Source organism: Mesocricetus auratus, unplaced genomic scaffold (assembly GCF_017639785.1).
Source record: "Mesocricetus auratus isolate SY011 unplaced genomic scaffold, BCM_Maur_2.0 Super-Scaffold_100676, whole genome shotgun sequence".
Taxonomy (NCBI): domain Eukaryota; kingdom Metazoa; phylum Chordata; class Mammalia; order Rodentia; family Cricetidae; genus Mesocricetus; species Mesocricetus auratus.
The window spans coordinates 34,179,997-34,196,445 of NW_024429266.1; the positions used below are offsets into that span (position 1 = coordinate 34,179,997).

At 39.4% G+C, this 16,449-nt stretch overlaps 1 protein-coding gene across 3 annotated transcripts in view; it reads left to right on the forward strand.

The window, feature by feature from the left end:
- The first annotated feature begins 3,324 nt into the window (after positions 1–3,324).
- The window catches only part of Rasal2 (RAS protein activator like 2), a 254,408-nt gene continuing 241,283 nt past the window's right edge, over positions 3,325–16,449 (forward strand). For all 3 annotated transcript variants that reach the window (XM_013114316.3, XM_005071319.4, XM_005071320.4), the window contains exon 1: positions 3,325–3,622. In XM_013114316.3, the coding sequence (XP_012969770.1) occupies positions 3,421–3,622 (202 nt within the window). In that variant the 5' untranslated portion in view covers positions 3,325–3,420. The remainder of the gene's footprint in view (positions 3,623–16,449) is intronic.

Genomic DNA, 16,449 nt, shown 5'->3' on the forward strand with positions numbered 1-16,449 from the left:
TGCTGAAAAAAAAAAAAAAACCTTAAGAATTCAGGTTCATCCTGGGCCATTCCCGGGATAATGTGACTGGACTCCGGAAATCCCTCATGGAGGCCCTTGCCCTCCCTGGGGAGTGGAGGGGGGATGGAGTGGGGGTGAGGGATTGGGAGAATTAGGGGGTGGGGGAAGGAGGGAAGGGAGAGGGAACTGAAAGTGACATGGGTAAAAAGTTAAATAAAAAATATGGAAAAAAAATACAAGTATTATACCATGTCACAAACTGTCTCCAGGACTGTGTGATGAAAACTGAACTTTTAAAAGGATATTTTAAGTTTAAAAAAAAAGAATTCATGTTCATTAGTAAATTTTAAAAATTAGGCTACTAAAACTTTCTTGTTTGCTGTCTTTCAGAGTCTCAAGCAGCCAGGCTGGTCTCCAAATCTCTCTGTATCTAAGGATGACCTTGACTCCTGAGCCTCCTACCTCTACCTCCCAGTAGGGATTATAGGCACATATCATCTTGCTCTACAGAAATCTAGCATTTTAATCTAGTCATCTTTAGATAGACTGTTTAATAAGATTCCAGGCTTCAATTTGTTTCCCGTTGGCTAAAGATAATTTTTAAAATTCTGCTTTTGTCACAGAAATGCTTACTGTTCATGCTTTGAAACTATTTTCTTTTAAAGCTAGATATACTAGATAAATTCCAGATGTATATTACATAGGTAATTAGATGATGACCTGAAGCTAGTCTGAGCTCAGGGTGCCAAAGTGACATAGGAACCAGCACTTTAGTGGTTTGGATAAAGAAAGAAGGATTTAGGCATCATCTCCCTTTGTCATCCCCCCTCCCAAAAGCAGAATTAGTGGGAGCTTGGATGATGACACTGAGAGAAAATTTTGAAAAAAAATTCTGAATTTTATATACCACTCCTAAGGTATTTAATGCGTAAATACATTCCATATATATAGTAGATACTCAAATATGTATGTCTGATGCCCATATTCACTTATTCTTTGAGACATCAACAATAATTTAATAAGAATGAAGATACTATGCTGAGGGTTTTCCCTCCATTCCCCCTTCCTTCCATTCCCCCCTCCCTCTCCCCTTCTACTGAAAAGAAGCAAAGTTCCTTCAAAGACCTTTACAAACTGGAGATGAGCTGGGCATGATGGCGCACACCTTTAATCCCAGCACTCAGGAGGCTGAGGCAGGTACCTCTGGAAATTAGAAACCAGCCTGATCTAGAGTTCTAGGACACCCAAGCCTATTACACAGAGAATCATGTCTTGAAAAAGAAAAAACAAAACAACCCAAAAGACAAAAAACAAACAACCCCCCCACCTCTAACAACAAAAACCAAAAACCAGTAACAACAAAACCCACTAGCTTTGCTTAGTGCTGGCCCCTGTAACTCCTCACTTCACCTCTCATTTACTAGAGAATATATGATGGTCTGGAACCGGATAACTGACTATGCAGATAGCAAGCAAGTGGGTTTCTACACACTGGCAGGGATCACTCCACCGCATCGCCAAGCAACAGATTAACAAATGCAATCACGGAGTTCTTGAAGGATCAAGGGGGAAGAAATCAGCTTGTAGATGTACCTGTTGCACTGGTGGTTGCTTTGCCAGGTAACCTGGACTGTCCTGTTTGCACCTGTTAAACAAGAGGCAGGATGAGAGGATCTCTAAGGTCACTTCGTGCTTTGAAACGCTCTTACTCTATGTAAGAGTTGGGAGAAAACTACAAAATGCATCCTCTAACTCCCACAAAGCCCAAACAACAGACCAGAATGCCCAAAACTAGACTGACCTCTTATAGAGGTCTTATTGTTCAAAGTAGAGAGAAATGAGGGCTGGGGTAGGTTGGGACATAAAACAAAAATCCCCCCCCCCCAAGACTTCATCTAATTATGGAAAACTTCTGCTCGGTTTGAAGTAGCTACGTTCATGAATTGTTGAATATCTATGATGTGCCAATACAATTTAAGTTGCTAATGTTCTATTCGAAATTATTACTATTATTTTGTCTGCAATCTCTGAAACCTGGATTGGTGAATCCCGTCTTGGGTGAGTACAAAATAAAGCCAACGTTAAGGAGGGAGACAGTTTACAAATAAAGCAAAAATAAAACACAAGTGACGCTGTTAGAGGAAAAGAGAAGCCAACAGATTGCACAAAGATCAAAGGCAAAAAACAGAAGGTTGTTTGGTTAATGCTGGGGCTTTGGGGCATTTCATGTACTTGCGAGGCCCGTCCATCCATCCACACCACACATCGTAGCCAAGCTATTCTAAACTGATGACAAATCCAGCTCCAGGGCGGACAGGGCGCAAAGCGGGGATCTCGCACTGATCTCAGAATCCAAGATCCGGGTCCAGATCTCCCTTCTGGAAGAACGACGGCGTTTCTCCTAAGGTGACTGTTAAGTAAAGCAGGGTCTTCATTTTCTTCGTCCAAGAAGAAAGGAGGGTTGGTCCAGAAATCAACAGGAAAGGGGCTAAGAAAAAAGGGAAGCGCCTTTCCCATCTTTTTAAATTTCCCGCACCCCCTTTTCTCTCCGCCTTCCCACACAAGTCTCTGCTTCTAGCGGCAGCTCTAGGATCCCGCACCGAGAGGTGGTCGGCCGGGACAGTCTTAGGAAAGTAGGCGGGCCTGGCCCGATGAGTATCTCGGTGCCCGATTTTTGCTGTCTTCAGCGGCAGTTCCTCCTCCGCTCGGTTACTGGATTGCACACGCGGCCGTGCGCTCGGCTCTCGATTGCTCCGGCCTATCACCCTGGGATGCCGCCTGCCGCCGCCGCCAGCGCCGCGGCTGCCGGGCTTGTGGGTTTCTCAGAGGAGCGCGAGCCGGAGCACGAGCAGCGGCCGGAGCGGCGGCCTGAGAGTTAGCGGGCCGGCCTGCGCGTTCCGCAGGAGCAAGCCGACGCCAGGCCGACAGAAGCCGGGCCGGGCGCGCCCCTCAGGCTGAGGGAGCCGGCGCTCTGAGCCCCTGAGGCGGCGGCGGCGGGAGCCGGTCAGAGGGGGCGGCCCCTGGCGGCGACGCCCCCGAGCCCAGCCCTGCCTGGCCGCGCTCCATCCCCAGCCGGAGCCCGGGCTGCCCTCGGACGCGCCCGCGGGGGCTGAGGAGGGCTCCGCGGGGGCGGGAGGCGAGCCCGCGCTCCCCGGTGCTCCGCGTCCGCTCCGGACCCGCACCTGAGCCGGGTCCCGCCTCCGCTCGGGGCCACGCTGGACCCGCCTCCCGGCCTGGGTCCCACCCTCCGCTTGCAGGTGGGCTGCGGCGCCTGGCCCTCGGGCGGTGGGCGGCCGGGGAGGAGGTGAGCGGCGTCCGCGACCGCTGCCGCTCGGGTGCTGGTGGCCGCGCCGTCGTCCCTTTCCCGCAGCCAAGGGAGCCCGCCCCGCCGCCGCCGCCGCCTGCTCCCTCCGGGACACCATGGAGCTCTCCCCGTCGTCCGGAGGAGCCGCGGAGGCGCTGTCGTGGCCGGAGATGTTCTCGGGGCTGGAGTCCGACTCGCCGCTGCCCCCGGAGGATCTGGACGCGGTCGTCCCAGTCAGCGGGGCAGTGGCCGGTGGCATGCTTGATCGGATCCTTCTGGAGTCGGTGTGTCAGCAGCAGAGCTGGGTCCGGGTGTATGGTAAGGATCACAAGCTGTCTTAAAGGCCGGCGTTTCTCTCTTTCCTTGGGCTCTGTTGCATTTCCAGTGCCCATCCATCCTGGGTCAGCTGCCCACATCCCTTTTTGTTTCAGGAAATGCGTTTTTGACAAGTTTGTCCAATATAGCGCCTGGGTATGTGACTCAGTAGGATCTTTGGACCTCTTTAGATATCCACAGTAAGTTTATGGAGTTGAGCTATCCATACGTAATTCTTAGGTGATTAATTAAGGGTACTTGCTTCTGATTCTTTAGGAAGATATGATGGAACAAGGCACAAAATCAAGTGAATGGGATTTCATTTCCTTCCTGTTGAGTGAAACAAGTGTGGGAACGAAGATAGGAAAAAGCTTAATAGAAGATGATCTAATGGATGAAAACAAACAAAATAGAGTGTAAGAGAGAGAGAGCCCCAGCCAAAATTCAAGGGTCTGGTAGCAGTATATTTATGTACAGCTTTTCTTTGGACCTCACTCCCCATTTATCCTGAGTGCATAGATTGTTTCAGATTGCACCATTGTTTCTGGTTGCCACTCAGCAGGTTTAAAGTGATGAACACACTAAAAACTTTCCCTTTCTGCATTCCTAGTAACCACCTTTTAAATTAAAACTGAATGATGGTTTTCTATTAAGGCAATTCTGTGGCAACATTAAACATGCTGGTTTTGAAAACTCATAGCCTAAGGATTTGTAGTCTACATTCACAGTTTAGCTGTGACTTTCCAAAATAGTGAAATAGCAAAATGTTTATCACTTGGCTCACATGACATAAGTCATGTGGCTGAATATAAGATGATCAGTTTAAAGCATCTGGGATTAAATACAGTGTTGAAATGCTATTCTGCAGTCATGTGTATATAAGCCTGTTAGTGATCAGTGTATTACATTTATTTATTGCTTTCATGCTCCCAAATAGGGTCTATGCTTTACAATTCAAGACCAACTTTTGTATGGTTTACAAGTTATCTTTTGAAAGGTTCAATTGACTTCAAGACTTCATGTCCATCTTTGTGAGAAAGCTCTTAGACATTTGAGGTCTTGCCTCAGTTCTGTCACTAAATTATTAAACAATTTAGGACAGATTAGGTCACTTTTTTGCCTCGGATTCCATATCTATAAAGTGAGTGGATTGAATATTCTGTAAAGGTCCTTTCAATCATAAAAATCAGCAACTTCTCTTATACCCAGTTCTTAGGAATTTCTATATGCACCACTTTGTGTTTTGCAGGTGTTTCTAAGTTTGTGTGTTAAAGCAAGAAAGTGGGAACTGTTGCAGGGTTACTCATGTCATTCTCAGCAGATTAAAAGCTTTGGTGCCTGATAGCCCACCTGTCTGCAATTCAGTTTAGATGTTCACTTATAAAAGGTTGATGAGAGTCTAAAAAAATCATAAATTGGAATATATTGTGGTTACATTTTGATATTTTTATCTTCTTGTCTGTATACACTTTCACATACCGTTTTTTTTTCTTCATGATGTTAGAAATAGGACCATGTTACTCTAATAAGTGAGTATTGGATAGGCGTTGGTGGCACACGCCTTTAATCCCAGCACTCAGGAGGCAGAGGCAGGGGGATCTCTGTGAGTTCCAGGCCAGCCTGGTCTACAGAGCAAGTTCCAGGACAGCCTCCAAAACAATACAGAGAAACTCTGTCTCGAAAAAAAAAAAACAAATAAATAATTAATAAGTGAGTATTCAGAAAATTGGGTGTTCTAGAAGTTATTTTAAATATCATCCTTCACATGTAACCCATATACATTTATACTATTGATAGTTTGTTCTAGAACTTGAGTTGTCATATGCATGTTTTTGCACACACATAAAACACACCCCACTTAACACCTCTACAACTAGAAATTAGTATTGTACAACTAGGGCTAAGAACCTGATGGTTTTCCTTTTGGTTTTGCCATAGCTTGGTTGTCACTTAACTTTGTATGAGTTGTTTTTAACCCCATCATCCCAGGTTTCTGCATACAACCTGGAATCTGGAGCTGTTGGCTTACATGCACATACATTAACACATAAAAAGGTATTCAGAGGGAGCATTTCTATGACAAGTGCAGAATTTCCACTGTATCATCTCTCTTTTTTTTCTTTTTTAAATGCGTGCTTTCTGTCAGCTAATTAAAATTGTTTTATTTACTGTTTAATACTGCTGCTTTTCTTCTAAGGAAGTTCACCCCGGACACTGCTTTGGTTGTCCGTAGTTGATTACAAACATTCCAAATGAAACAACTCTTGGCTGTTTTGGAGCAGTTTTAAAATTGTCTATTGTATGATTATTTGAAGTCAGAATAACAGAATGTGGAAAATCACTTTTCAAAGCCATATTTATTTACTATTTAGACAGGGTCTCACTATGTAGCCCTTGTTGGCCTGCAGCTTGACATGTAGACTAGACTGGTCTCAAACTCACTGAGATCTGTCCCTACCTCCAGGGTGCTGGGATTAAAGGCACAGGCCATCAAGGCCAGCTGGAAAGTACACATTTAAGGAATATTTGTTTGTCTTGTTTCTTGTCTGCTTTGTGTATTCAAAACTAATTTCTCTTGGGTCATCTTTGATCTTCTACATAATTAAAATTTTTTTTCTCACTATGGTCCACCTATTTCAAAGAAACCCAGGAATTGGGAACCTTGTGTAGAGTACATGACTGACGGTTGGGAACCCGACTTTTTAATTCTGGCTTTTTCACAAATTGGTTCTCTAATTTTGGACAAATAGTTTGAAATCCTTGGCTCTTAAGTTTGTGCATCAGATGTAGAATCTGATTTAATTGGTCCCATTATTTAACTGTTACTTGGCTTACAAATTCCATACTGACTTTTGAAGCCAGTCACTGAGCAAGCTTAATTCAGTGCTTTTTAAATCATCATCATCAGGAGGACTCTGGGGAGCATTTTTATCAAAAGGTCAGTGAACTGAATTGAAAGAAGGAAAGTCAGAGCGAGATGTGTATTTGCTTGGGGTGTTGTCACACGTTAGGAAGGTAGGGGTAGGATGCTGTCTAAGTCTGTTTAACACGGTGCAGAGACCTACATGGTTTTAAAGGTAGACTCTACTGAAAAAAGGGGCGTTGAGTGATGCTGGATGCTGGCTACAGCTCACATCCTCTTCCAGACTTTTCTTTGAAAAACACTAACAAATATTTCTCTCTTCCTAAGGATATTGCACAGACATTTTAAGAGTAGTAGTTTCTTATTTTACTTCACAAATCTGAAGACTGGCACTATTTTACTTTGTGGTTAACAGATTTGGCTCTTTGGTTGATAATACACCCAGAGCTTTGTGTATTGTCATGATTTGGAAAACTTCATTGGGATATGTTCAGAGCTTTGTAGTAGGTGGATCTATATTTAGAGCACAAACAAATGCAAGTCTTTGAGACAGCGAAGAGAAAATGTTTATGCTGTCCTTTATTTGAGTAAAATGTTTCATTCCAGTATTGCAGTAATTGTGCCCATGTCCTGTTAAGAATATAAATTTTTGACACTAGGTAGTCTGTCTTGTTTATAGTCTTACCTTGCCACTCCTTATTGCCATCAGGTCTAGCAGATTGGTCCTTTGCCTCATAGTAAATGGGTGTTGAATATTAATCCATCTTCCCTTTGACTGTTTAGAGCTCAACCTGATTGATTTTATGGGTGGTAGACTAGCTTAAACAAAGACATGCCACAAACAGCTAAATATGGATTCAGAATCCAAGAGCATCAAATGCAGAACATTTTCCAGATATTTATAGCGTCAAAGCAAAGTCAATTGGCTGCAAAAGCTCAGCAGGCTAGCAAAAGGAAACGGGAGCGGCAAAGTCAGCCTTACTGTATGTGCTTTCTGGTGAACAATAAGAACATTAAAATGAACTACTCTGTGAATGGATGGCAAGAGTGGGATCCCCCAGGAGTGATTTAAGCTACTCTAGAGTTGTCTGAGGTAGTGCTCTGCGCTCATCGGTGTAACAGGTTTCACTGATGACTCTTGGAGAGTCAGAGACCAATTACATTAAAGAGTGAACAAGAATCTTTTTTTTTTTTTTTTTTTTTTGGTTTTTCCGAGGCAGGGTTTCTCTGTGACTTTGGAGGCTGTCCTGGAACTCTCTATGTAGACCAGACTGGTCTCGAACTCACAGAGGTACACCAGTCTCTGCATCCAGAGTGCTGGTATTAAAGATGTGTACCACCACCGCCTGGCCGGAACAAGAATCTTATACTTAAAATTTTAATATTACCATTAAGATTTGTCTCAAGTATTTAGTTAACAAAATGAGTAACAACATTATCGTTATCTCTGTTTTTATTGATTGCAAAAGGAAGCTGCTGGAAAGTTTCTAAAAGTTGGTAGGTACTATTTCAGCAAACACAAGAAAAAGGAAATTAATTATATGGCGTTAAGTGCCATGGACTTCTAGAAATATAGACAGTGGGAGTTGGTAAACATTTCTCCTGTGAGCTGATGGGATGGAAGTTTTATGTAGTTGTAGTATATGATATTTAATGTTTCAGGAATTAAGCCAAAGATGAAGTCTAATTTTTGCACTTCTAGAGACTTGGTATTTATTTAAGATGTTATAACCAGCAGCAAGTCCAGGAAGCTGTTTTACTTTGGCCCACTATGTTTTTTCTTTTTCCTTCCCTGAGACAGGGTTTCCCTTTGTAGTCCTGATGTCCTAGAACTTGCTGGCTGACCTCAGAAATCCACCTGCCTCTGCTTTCTGAGTGCTGGGATTAGGGATTAAAGGCTTTCAAAGAACCCTTGGCTTTATTTTGACTCATTCTGAGTTAGATATGGTTCACTTGCTGGCTTTTAATAGGATGTTTTTAGTTAACTTTGGATATTGCTAATGACTAATTCTTTTTCTTTTTTTCTTTTCTTTTCCTCTCTTTTCTTTATTTTTGACCTCTCATTCTTACATCTTTTCTTTTCTTTATTTTTGACCTCTCCTCATTCTTACACGCTTCAATGTAGCCTTTTTTATAATAGCGTATACCTGAATGAAGTTGTTTAATCAAGTCTGAGTGTTTTGACGCTCTATATAATTGGTTGGTAGAAGAAAGATCAGTGAATATGTATCACATGCCTCCCCAAACATGTTCACATTACTTAGTTGTTTTAATTTTCTCAATATTGTTAGTTGAGCTATTACAAATGAGTAATAATATTTTAGAAATTCTTAGAATCTTAAGCTTGAGTCCAGTATTTATAATCTTGCATAGGTTCTGGATGTTGTTGTCCAAATCATTTGTGTATATGTGTGCACACATATGGGGGCAAGCACTGGATGTGGGCTTTTGGCTTTATTACCTTGAAACAGTGTCTCTCACTGAGCCAAAAATCTAGCTGTTTTTGCTAGACTGCCTGACCGGCTGGCCTGTGAACTCTCAAAGATCTGCCGGTCTCTGCCTACATGCTGAAGTCACAGGCGTGCCTAGCCATGACTGGCCTTTTATGTGGGAGCTGGGGATTCGAAATCAGTTCCTCATACTTTCAGAGAAACTGTTCTAACCCACTGAGCCATCTTCTCAGGTTTTCCATGTTCATTTTATATGTATTAAGAGTTCTTTATCACTGTGTAGTGATATGTAACTGTAATCCTAGCACTGGGAAAGTTGAGGGAGGAGGATCTTGAGTTCAAGACCAGTCTGGGCTACATAGTAAAAAGCAAGTAAATGAGTTCTTTTAGATCATAGAGACCTTCCAAGAACACTTTATATAACTTAAATTAAAATAGTTCCATTTTCTTGAGAGAAAATTTCTCATATTGTATGTTCTATTAATGTTCAGTTCATAGACAATAGTGAATAATTTCTTTTGTATTATCCTAGTACAGCTCTAGTTTCTCTCATTGATTCATTATTACCGTGTTTTCATAGAATTATAATATCTTTCATTGACTCTAATTGTGTGTCTATAATCTCTTCCTCAGTCATTGGATATTTTTGAATTAAAAAGTGATTTTAGAAAACTGAAATACATATACACATATAGCATATACACAGTGACATAAAATCTCTATTGACATTTAGAGAAATTGTCAGTAATCAGTCATGTTAATATTTCTGCAATCAAACTAAGTGCTCTAAAACTATAAATAACTGCATTAATATAGGCTAGAGACTTCTGTGAGAATATATCAACAAAGTTGAGGTTTTCAGAGTTTGTGGATTTAGATCACAGATTTGGAAAGAATGCCTTATACAAGTTTTCCAACATAAGTTATACAAATGTATGCAAGAACTGCCTTGATCTTTTTCACATTGTAAAATTGAGTGGTTATATTTTGTTGTTGTTGAGTAGGGTCCTACTCTGTGTCAGGTTGGTCTGGAACTCACTATGTAGCACAGGTTACCTTAAAATTTGTGATGATTCTCCTGCTATAGCCTTCTGAATGATGGTATTATAAGCATAAGCCACCATACTCAGTTTTTTTGAGTACTCATAAAATTGTTTTCTATTATGTTGGTGGAAATAAATTTCTGTCATTACTGAGGAAAAGGAACTCATATGACTAAGATAGTAGACTTTCCTGAGATTACCGAAGTGACAAGGCAGTGCTTTCTGGTTCTTTATTTTCATTAGAAAGAAGGATGAGGTAAGTTGGAGCATAGGGTTTTATGTAATTGTTCTTTACAGTTGCTCTCTTTGGTTGCACAAAGTGATTTGATCACCCTTTAAGTAGGTTAACCACAAAAAAAAAAAAAACATCAACTTAAAGTCTGAGTTAATGCAGAAAAAATTTAGCCATTTGCTCCCTTATTCTACTTTATTGAAAAAACTTTCAAGTAGCTAGAGGTGTTTGGTCTTGTTAACTAGGAAGAGGAGTTTGAAGTATGCTGACGGCACTACTGAAATTGCTTCACTGGTTTTGGCAGAGGGATAATTGCTCTCTGATGTTTGTAAAAAAACCACCTTTCTTCCCAAAGGCTACCAAGTACTGCTGAAGAACAGTAGGTAGAGAACTCTACAAAGTTAGTATAGCATATTTTCTGGTGAAGAGGCAGCCTTGAAGAAGTGTTTGAAAGAAAATAGAAAGCAGCAAATGTTAATAAGTATACAGTAAGAAAACAAAACTTAAACCCTTGAAGGTGTAACAAAACTTCATTTGTTAGATTATTTTATTTGTACAAATCTTTTGTGTGTATGTGCGTGTACTGCATGTGTGCCTGGTACTGTGGAAGTCAGAAAAGGGCTTGGATCCCCTGGAGTTATGAATGGTTGTAATTCACATGTGGGTGCTAGGAATCAAACTCAGATTCTCTGCAAGAGCAACAAGTGCTCTTAACAGCTGAGCCATCTTTCCAGTCCCCATTTGCTAGATTATTATATTAAATTTATGATCTTTCTTATTTTTGCCATATAACTAGTTATTAGGAAATTAAGTTTTTTGCCCTTTCTTACCAAATTAACTAGTTTTTCATTTGCCCTTCTTCTAAGGTTCTAGTTTAGATACTGATTGAACTTTTATTCATCAATAGTTATCTTTAATATTTCTCAAGTTCTGGCCTCATTATGTTACTTGCAGTAGGCTTCCCCCATTTCTGAGTCTAAGGGTTTGGTAATACTTATGGATATAATTTTGGACAATTTAGAGAAGAAAATACCTAGCAAAACAGGAAAACAAAATTCAGAGTAGTGTGTTTAAGTTAAAAAGGAAATTTATAGTAGTCCTGAGTCTTTGTCAAAATAGTCCTTTGAAAGATGTCTTCACCAGAGAACTGGTTCAGGAAGTTTAGCTTATTTCCAAAATTGGAGACGAATTCCACAGTTTGTCAGGATTGGAACTCTTAACCTCAGATTCCTTAGCCTCCTGATTTAGCTTCTAGATCTTACTGCTTCCCTTAGGGAGATGACCTTTCAAAACGGAAGGTTAGGAAAACTCTACAGTGAGAAATACCAGATTGTTAGCTTCACGGTCTTTAAGGGAAATGCTGGAAGTACCATTACCTAGGTAACAAAAAACAAAAATGAACCAAACATCCACAAAGCTGGAGGATGAGAATAATCTCAACAGTTCTTTTGAGGTAGATCAGAAGATAAATTCCATGCTTTTCATCTCTTTTGCCTTAGTTCTTTAGGTATAAATTCTTTAAACTGTGATCTGAATTCATATTTTCAAGAAATAACAAATGTTGTATATGTGATGAGAACCCTAGATAAACCTAGTAACTTTCTACCTTCTTTAATTTCAAGCTCCCTGACACATAATCATTACATTCAATATTGTAACTATGATCTGTGCTTAATGTGAAGAATTTGAAAGTTGGAAAATCCAAGGAAACTTTAAATCATCTGTAAATCTGCCTTTTTAATGTTTTATTCCATTTTTCTCCTGTGCACATATTTGGTGTTATACTGCATGTGTTCAGCATTCTGCTTTTTTTAGGCTATTGGAAAATATTAGCATTTTTCAAATATATTTTTAATTTAACTTTTTAGAAAATAGGAAATACATTCTTTCATTTTAATTTAAAAAATAGAAATGAATATTTCTTGAACTGTCACCCACCCCTCCTTTCTAACCCCTCTACTTGTCTTATCTAATCAGTAAATCATTGAAAATTTTATTTATCTTCCTTTTTCTAGTTAAAGTGTACAGAGGGAAAGCTTAAAAAATTCTGCCTTGCCCTGGCATTGGTGGCGCATGCCTTTAATCCCAGCACTCAGGAGGCAGAGGCAGGCAAATCTCTGGGAGTTCGAGGCCTGCCTGGTCTACAGAGGGAGTGCCAGGATAGGCTCCAAAGCTACACAGAGAAACCCTGTCTCAACCAAACCAAACCAAACATAAAAACCCCAAAAACAACCCCCCTGAAAAAAACCAACAACAAAAAACCCACAACAACAACAAGCTTGGATAGGAATGATGGTTACATATCTATAATTCCTGTACTCAAGAGGCTGAGGCAGGACAATTGGTACAGGTTTGAGGCCAACCTGGACTAGTTCCAGAACAGTTAGGGTTACAACATGAGACCTGTTTAAAACAAACAAACAAACAAAATAATAATTTTTATTTCAGTGATATTAGTGAGATGATGAGCCAGTTTGCTAGGAGTTCAGGGTCTGGAATGAGTTTTTAATTATTTTGTATTTGGATGGATAGTATAGATTTTTGCTGTTCATATTCTTTTTCTCTGTTTAATATGTGGCAATCCAATAACAAGCATTGATTTGATCTATAACTTACTCCTCTCTCCTATCACTTATAAAGAGATCCTTCCTTCCTCCCTCCCTCCCTCCCTCCCTCCCTCCCTCCCTCCCTCCCTCCCTCCCTCCCTCTCTCTCTCTCTCTCTCTCTCTCTCTCTCTCCCTCTCTCCCTCTTTCTCTCTCTCTCTTCCCTGAGACAGGGTTTCCTTGTGTAGCCCTGGCTGGCCTGGAACTAAAGAGATCTGACTGCCCCTGTCTCCTGAGTTCTGGGATTAGAGGTATAAGCTACCACGCCTGGCCTGAGATTCCTTATTTTTTAGTAGTGTATAATGCATAGATGAATCATGATTTGCTTAATTAGTTCCCAGGTTTTGCAGTTACAAGTGATGTTTTGGTGAATAACCTTGAATGTAAGCCATATTGCTTATGTGTACATATAAGTTTCTGGGTAAGTGTACAATTTTGAAAGATGCTGCCACATTGCCTTCCTTCAGAAGTTTGTTTGTATTCACCAGCAGTATATGAACCATGCTTGTATCTCCAAATACAAGGAGTTAAAATTTTTGATTCTGACTTTGTGAAAAGGTAAAAAAAATTTACCCATAAGTTCTATGGACCAAGGTTTCAGTATTTTTCTTCTGGTCTCTTTGTCTCTTTATATTCATGAGCCAGTATTATCCTGCTTCATTACTGAAGTTTTACAGCATGGAAATATAATTTGCTAGTGATTAAGTTATAATCACTATTAACTATTTAACTTATTTAATGATTATCCCTTTTAGACATTAATGCAGTAAAATATTTATTTTTTGGTGGTGTTGGGTGTTGGGCAACTTAGCCCTATTTCAGATGTTTATGAAGATGCCAGAGTAGCAAATGTCTTTCTGTCCAAGTCTTTGAACAAAGCTTCTGTTTACTTAGGCTGAAATGTCTCCAAAGATCTGGGACTTGGTGTCAGATAGGTTCAACCTTCCTGAAAAGAGATTATGCTAGTGGTATAGAAAATGTGGTTCATAATTTAAACATTTGATGCCTATTGCTACTTAGAACATAGTTTCAGGGAGTTCCTTACATATTGCTTACCATTTATTAAATAGCCTCAGGATCTTAATGCTTTAAAGTTGGCCTTCAAAACTGGAATTATTTTTCCAGTGGTACTTATTTTTGATTAGTGGCATGTTTTAATTTTACTTTACAATTTTTATTTTATTTTATGCGTATTGGTATTTTGTTTCATTTATGTCTGTAATCCAGGTCTGGTGCCTGAGGGGACCAGAAAAGGGAGTTGGCTTTAGTTAGAAATGGCTCAGTTTTGTTCAAGTGGTTTGATAATTGATTAGTTTGCATCAGTTGATAGACCTTGAAAAAAGGACTGCTGGCTAATAAAATATATGCTTCATATTCTAAAATATGACTTTGGGCTAGGCATGGTGTTATATACCTCAAATTCCACTGAGTTTGAGGCAACCTTGTCTGTATAGCCAGTTCCAGGCTAGCCAAGGCTACATCGTGAGATCCGGTCTCAGAAAAGAACAAAATAAAACAAAACAATCCCCAACCCCAAATACAAATAAAAAGCAAAAACAAGCAGAATGACTGTATTCTCATATTTTTTAGTTTCAGTGAGACTTCTCACTAGTTCTCCTTTTACAGAAATGGGAATTTATGTCCTAATTTTTGAATCCAAATTGCTAAAATGGCTAAGAGGAATTATGTTGTATGTTGTGATCCCTGTTGAACTAGAATAGAAAGTTTTCTAACCTAAAGGATTTGATGTAGGCAGATTTTATTTCTTTTGCTGTTTTGTGCATGTCAGAATACTTTATTTTTGTTTTTTGAAAATTGAACTTAAGACAGTTTGAGAATACATTTTTAAACATTTACATTGGAGGCTGTTTTTGGTGAAACATTTGAGATGTTCAGAGTGTCATTATAAGAGGATGTTTATAACATCCTTTGGGCAGTCATCTTACCTATAGCTTAACTAAAAATAATAATGTACCCTCTTATAGCCAATGTCATTCCATTTACCTAGAGTTTATAGATTTAGTTTGTTTGTTTTACAAAGTCTCCCTTCCCCCTGTAATCTTAAAATACTTAGAATAATGTTTCTCCCAAGAGACATAGGGAACATAAGTCATTTCTTCACTTTGCTGAAGAAGTAATTAATCATACAAAAATGATTCCTAAAGATATTTTGGTGAAGTGAGGTGGTCAGTATCTGAACTCTGAAGTAGTTTTTTTCTTCTGGTAAAGAACACCCTGTTTTAAGCTGGGAGGTGGTGGTGCAGAGGCAGGCAGATCTCTGTGAGTTCAAAACTAGTTTGGTTTATGGAGTGAGTTTTAGAGCAGCCAGGGCTACACAGAAAAACCCTGTTTTGAAAACCCTAAAAATAAATAAACAAAACAAAGCAAAACAAAAATAAAAAGAAAGAATATCCTGTTTCTACTATGTAGTTCACAGTTTGTGCGTATGTTTGTTTCAATCTATCACTCAGTATTTAAAGGTTCATCTTCTTGTTTCCTAAGTAGTCTTAGAATTTAGCAGTCTGAATTATGATAGCTTCTCTGTCTTTTTCAGAGCCATGTGGGTCAGAACTCATACTGAGTACCTCATTGGTAAACTGCAGGAATTAAAGTGAAGATGCTAGGGTAACAAATTCTTCTACATTAATTCACTTTTACTGTGGAATAGACATTACAAAACGTCAATCTTTAGTAAGTGTACAGTTTAGTGACATTAAATATATTTAATGTATAAACTTCATACCATCAGTAGATATTTAAAACCTTTTCATGATCTACAACAGAAATTCTGTACCATTAAATATGATTCTGTCTTGCATACCTCCACCCCAGCTGCTGGTAACCTCTATTCTAGTTTTTGTGTTTGTGAATTTACCTATTTTATGTACTTCATATATGTAAAAGTGTACAGTGTTTATTTTCTGTGTTGTTTGCCAAGTATGTCACAGCCTCACTCATTATTTTATTAACATTTTATTCTTTATTATGATTGAATAATATTCCATTACATATGCTGCACTTTGCTTTTCTTTTTGTTTGCTGATGAACACTTGAGTTGTGTTCACTCTTAGTTACTCTGAATAGTACTGTTAGGGGCTTTAATATACAAGAATCTGTTTCATTTGCAGTTTTCCATTCTTAGATGAGTGGACCACCCTCAGCTTTCCATTCTTATAGATACATCTAGAAATAGATTTGAATATACTAACTCATGTTTAAGGTAGTTCTGTAGGTGACTTTTGTGAAACTTCCAGCTTTTTACTGTAGCTGCAATATTTGAAACTCTTGTCAGCATTGTGCAAGGTTTCCAATTTCTCTGTCATTGTCCACTCTTACTATCTTCTCCTTTTCCTGTTGATAATAGCCATCCTGAAGCAGTTTTGATTTATATTTTTCTAATTATTAGTGATGTTGAACATTTCTCATGAGCATTGGTCATTTGTATGTTGTCTTTGGAGAAATTGTCTACCAAGTCCTTTTGTATGACTTCTTAGTAGATACATTGGTGCTTTTCAAATTATCAGTTATAGCATTGATTTATGTATTGATTTAATCTTTAATCACAGTCACAATTAAGGGCATGATTATAATGATGATAAAACTATGAACTGGAAACAGTGCTAAGTGCCTTATGCTTA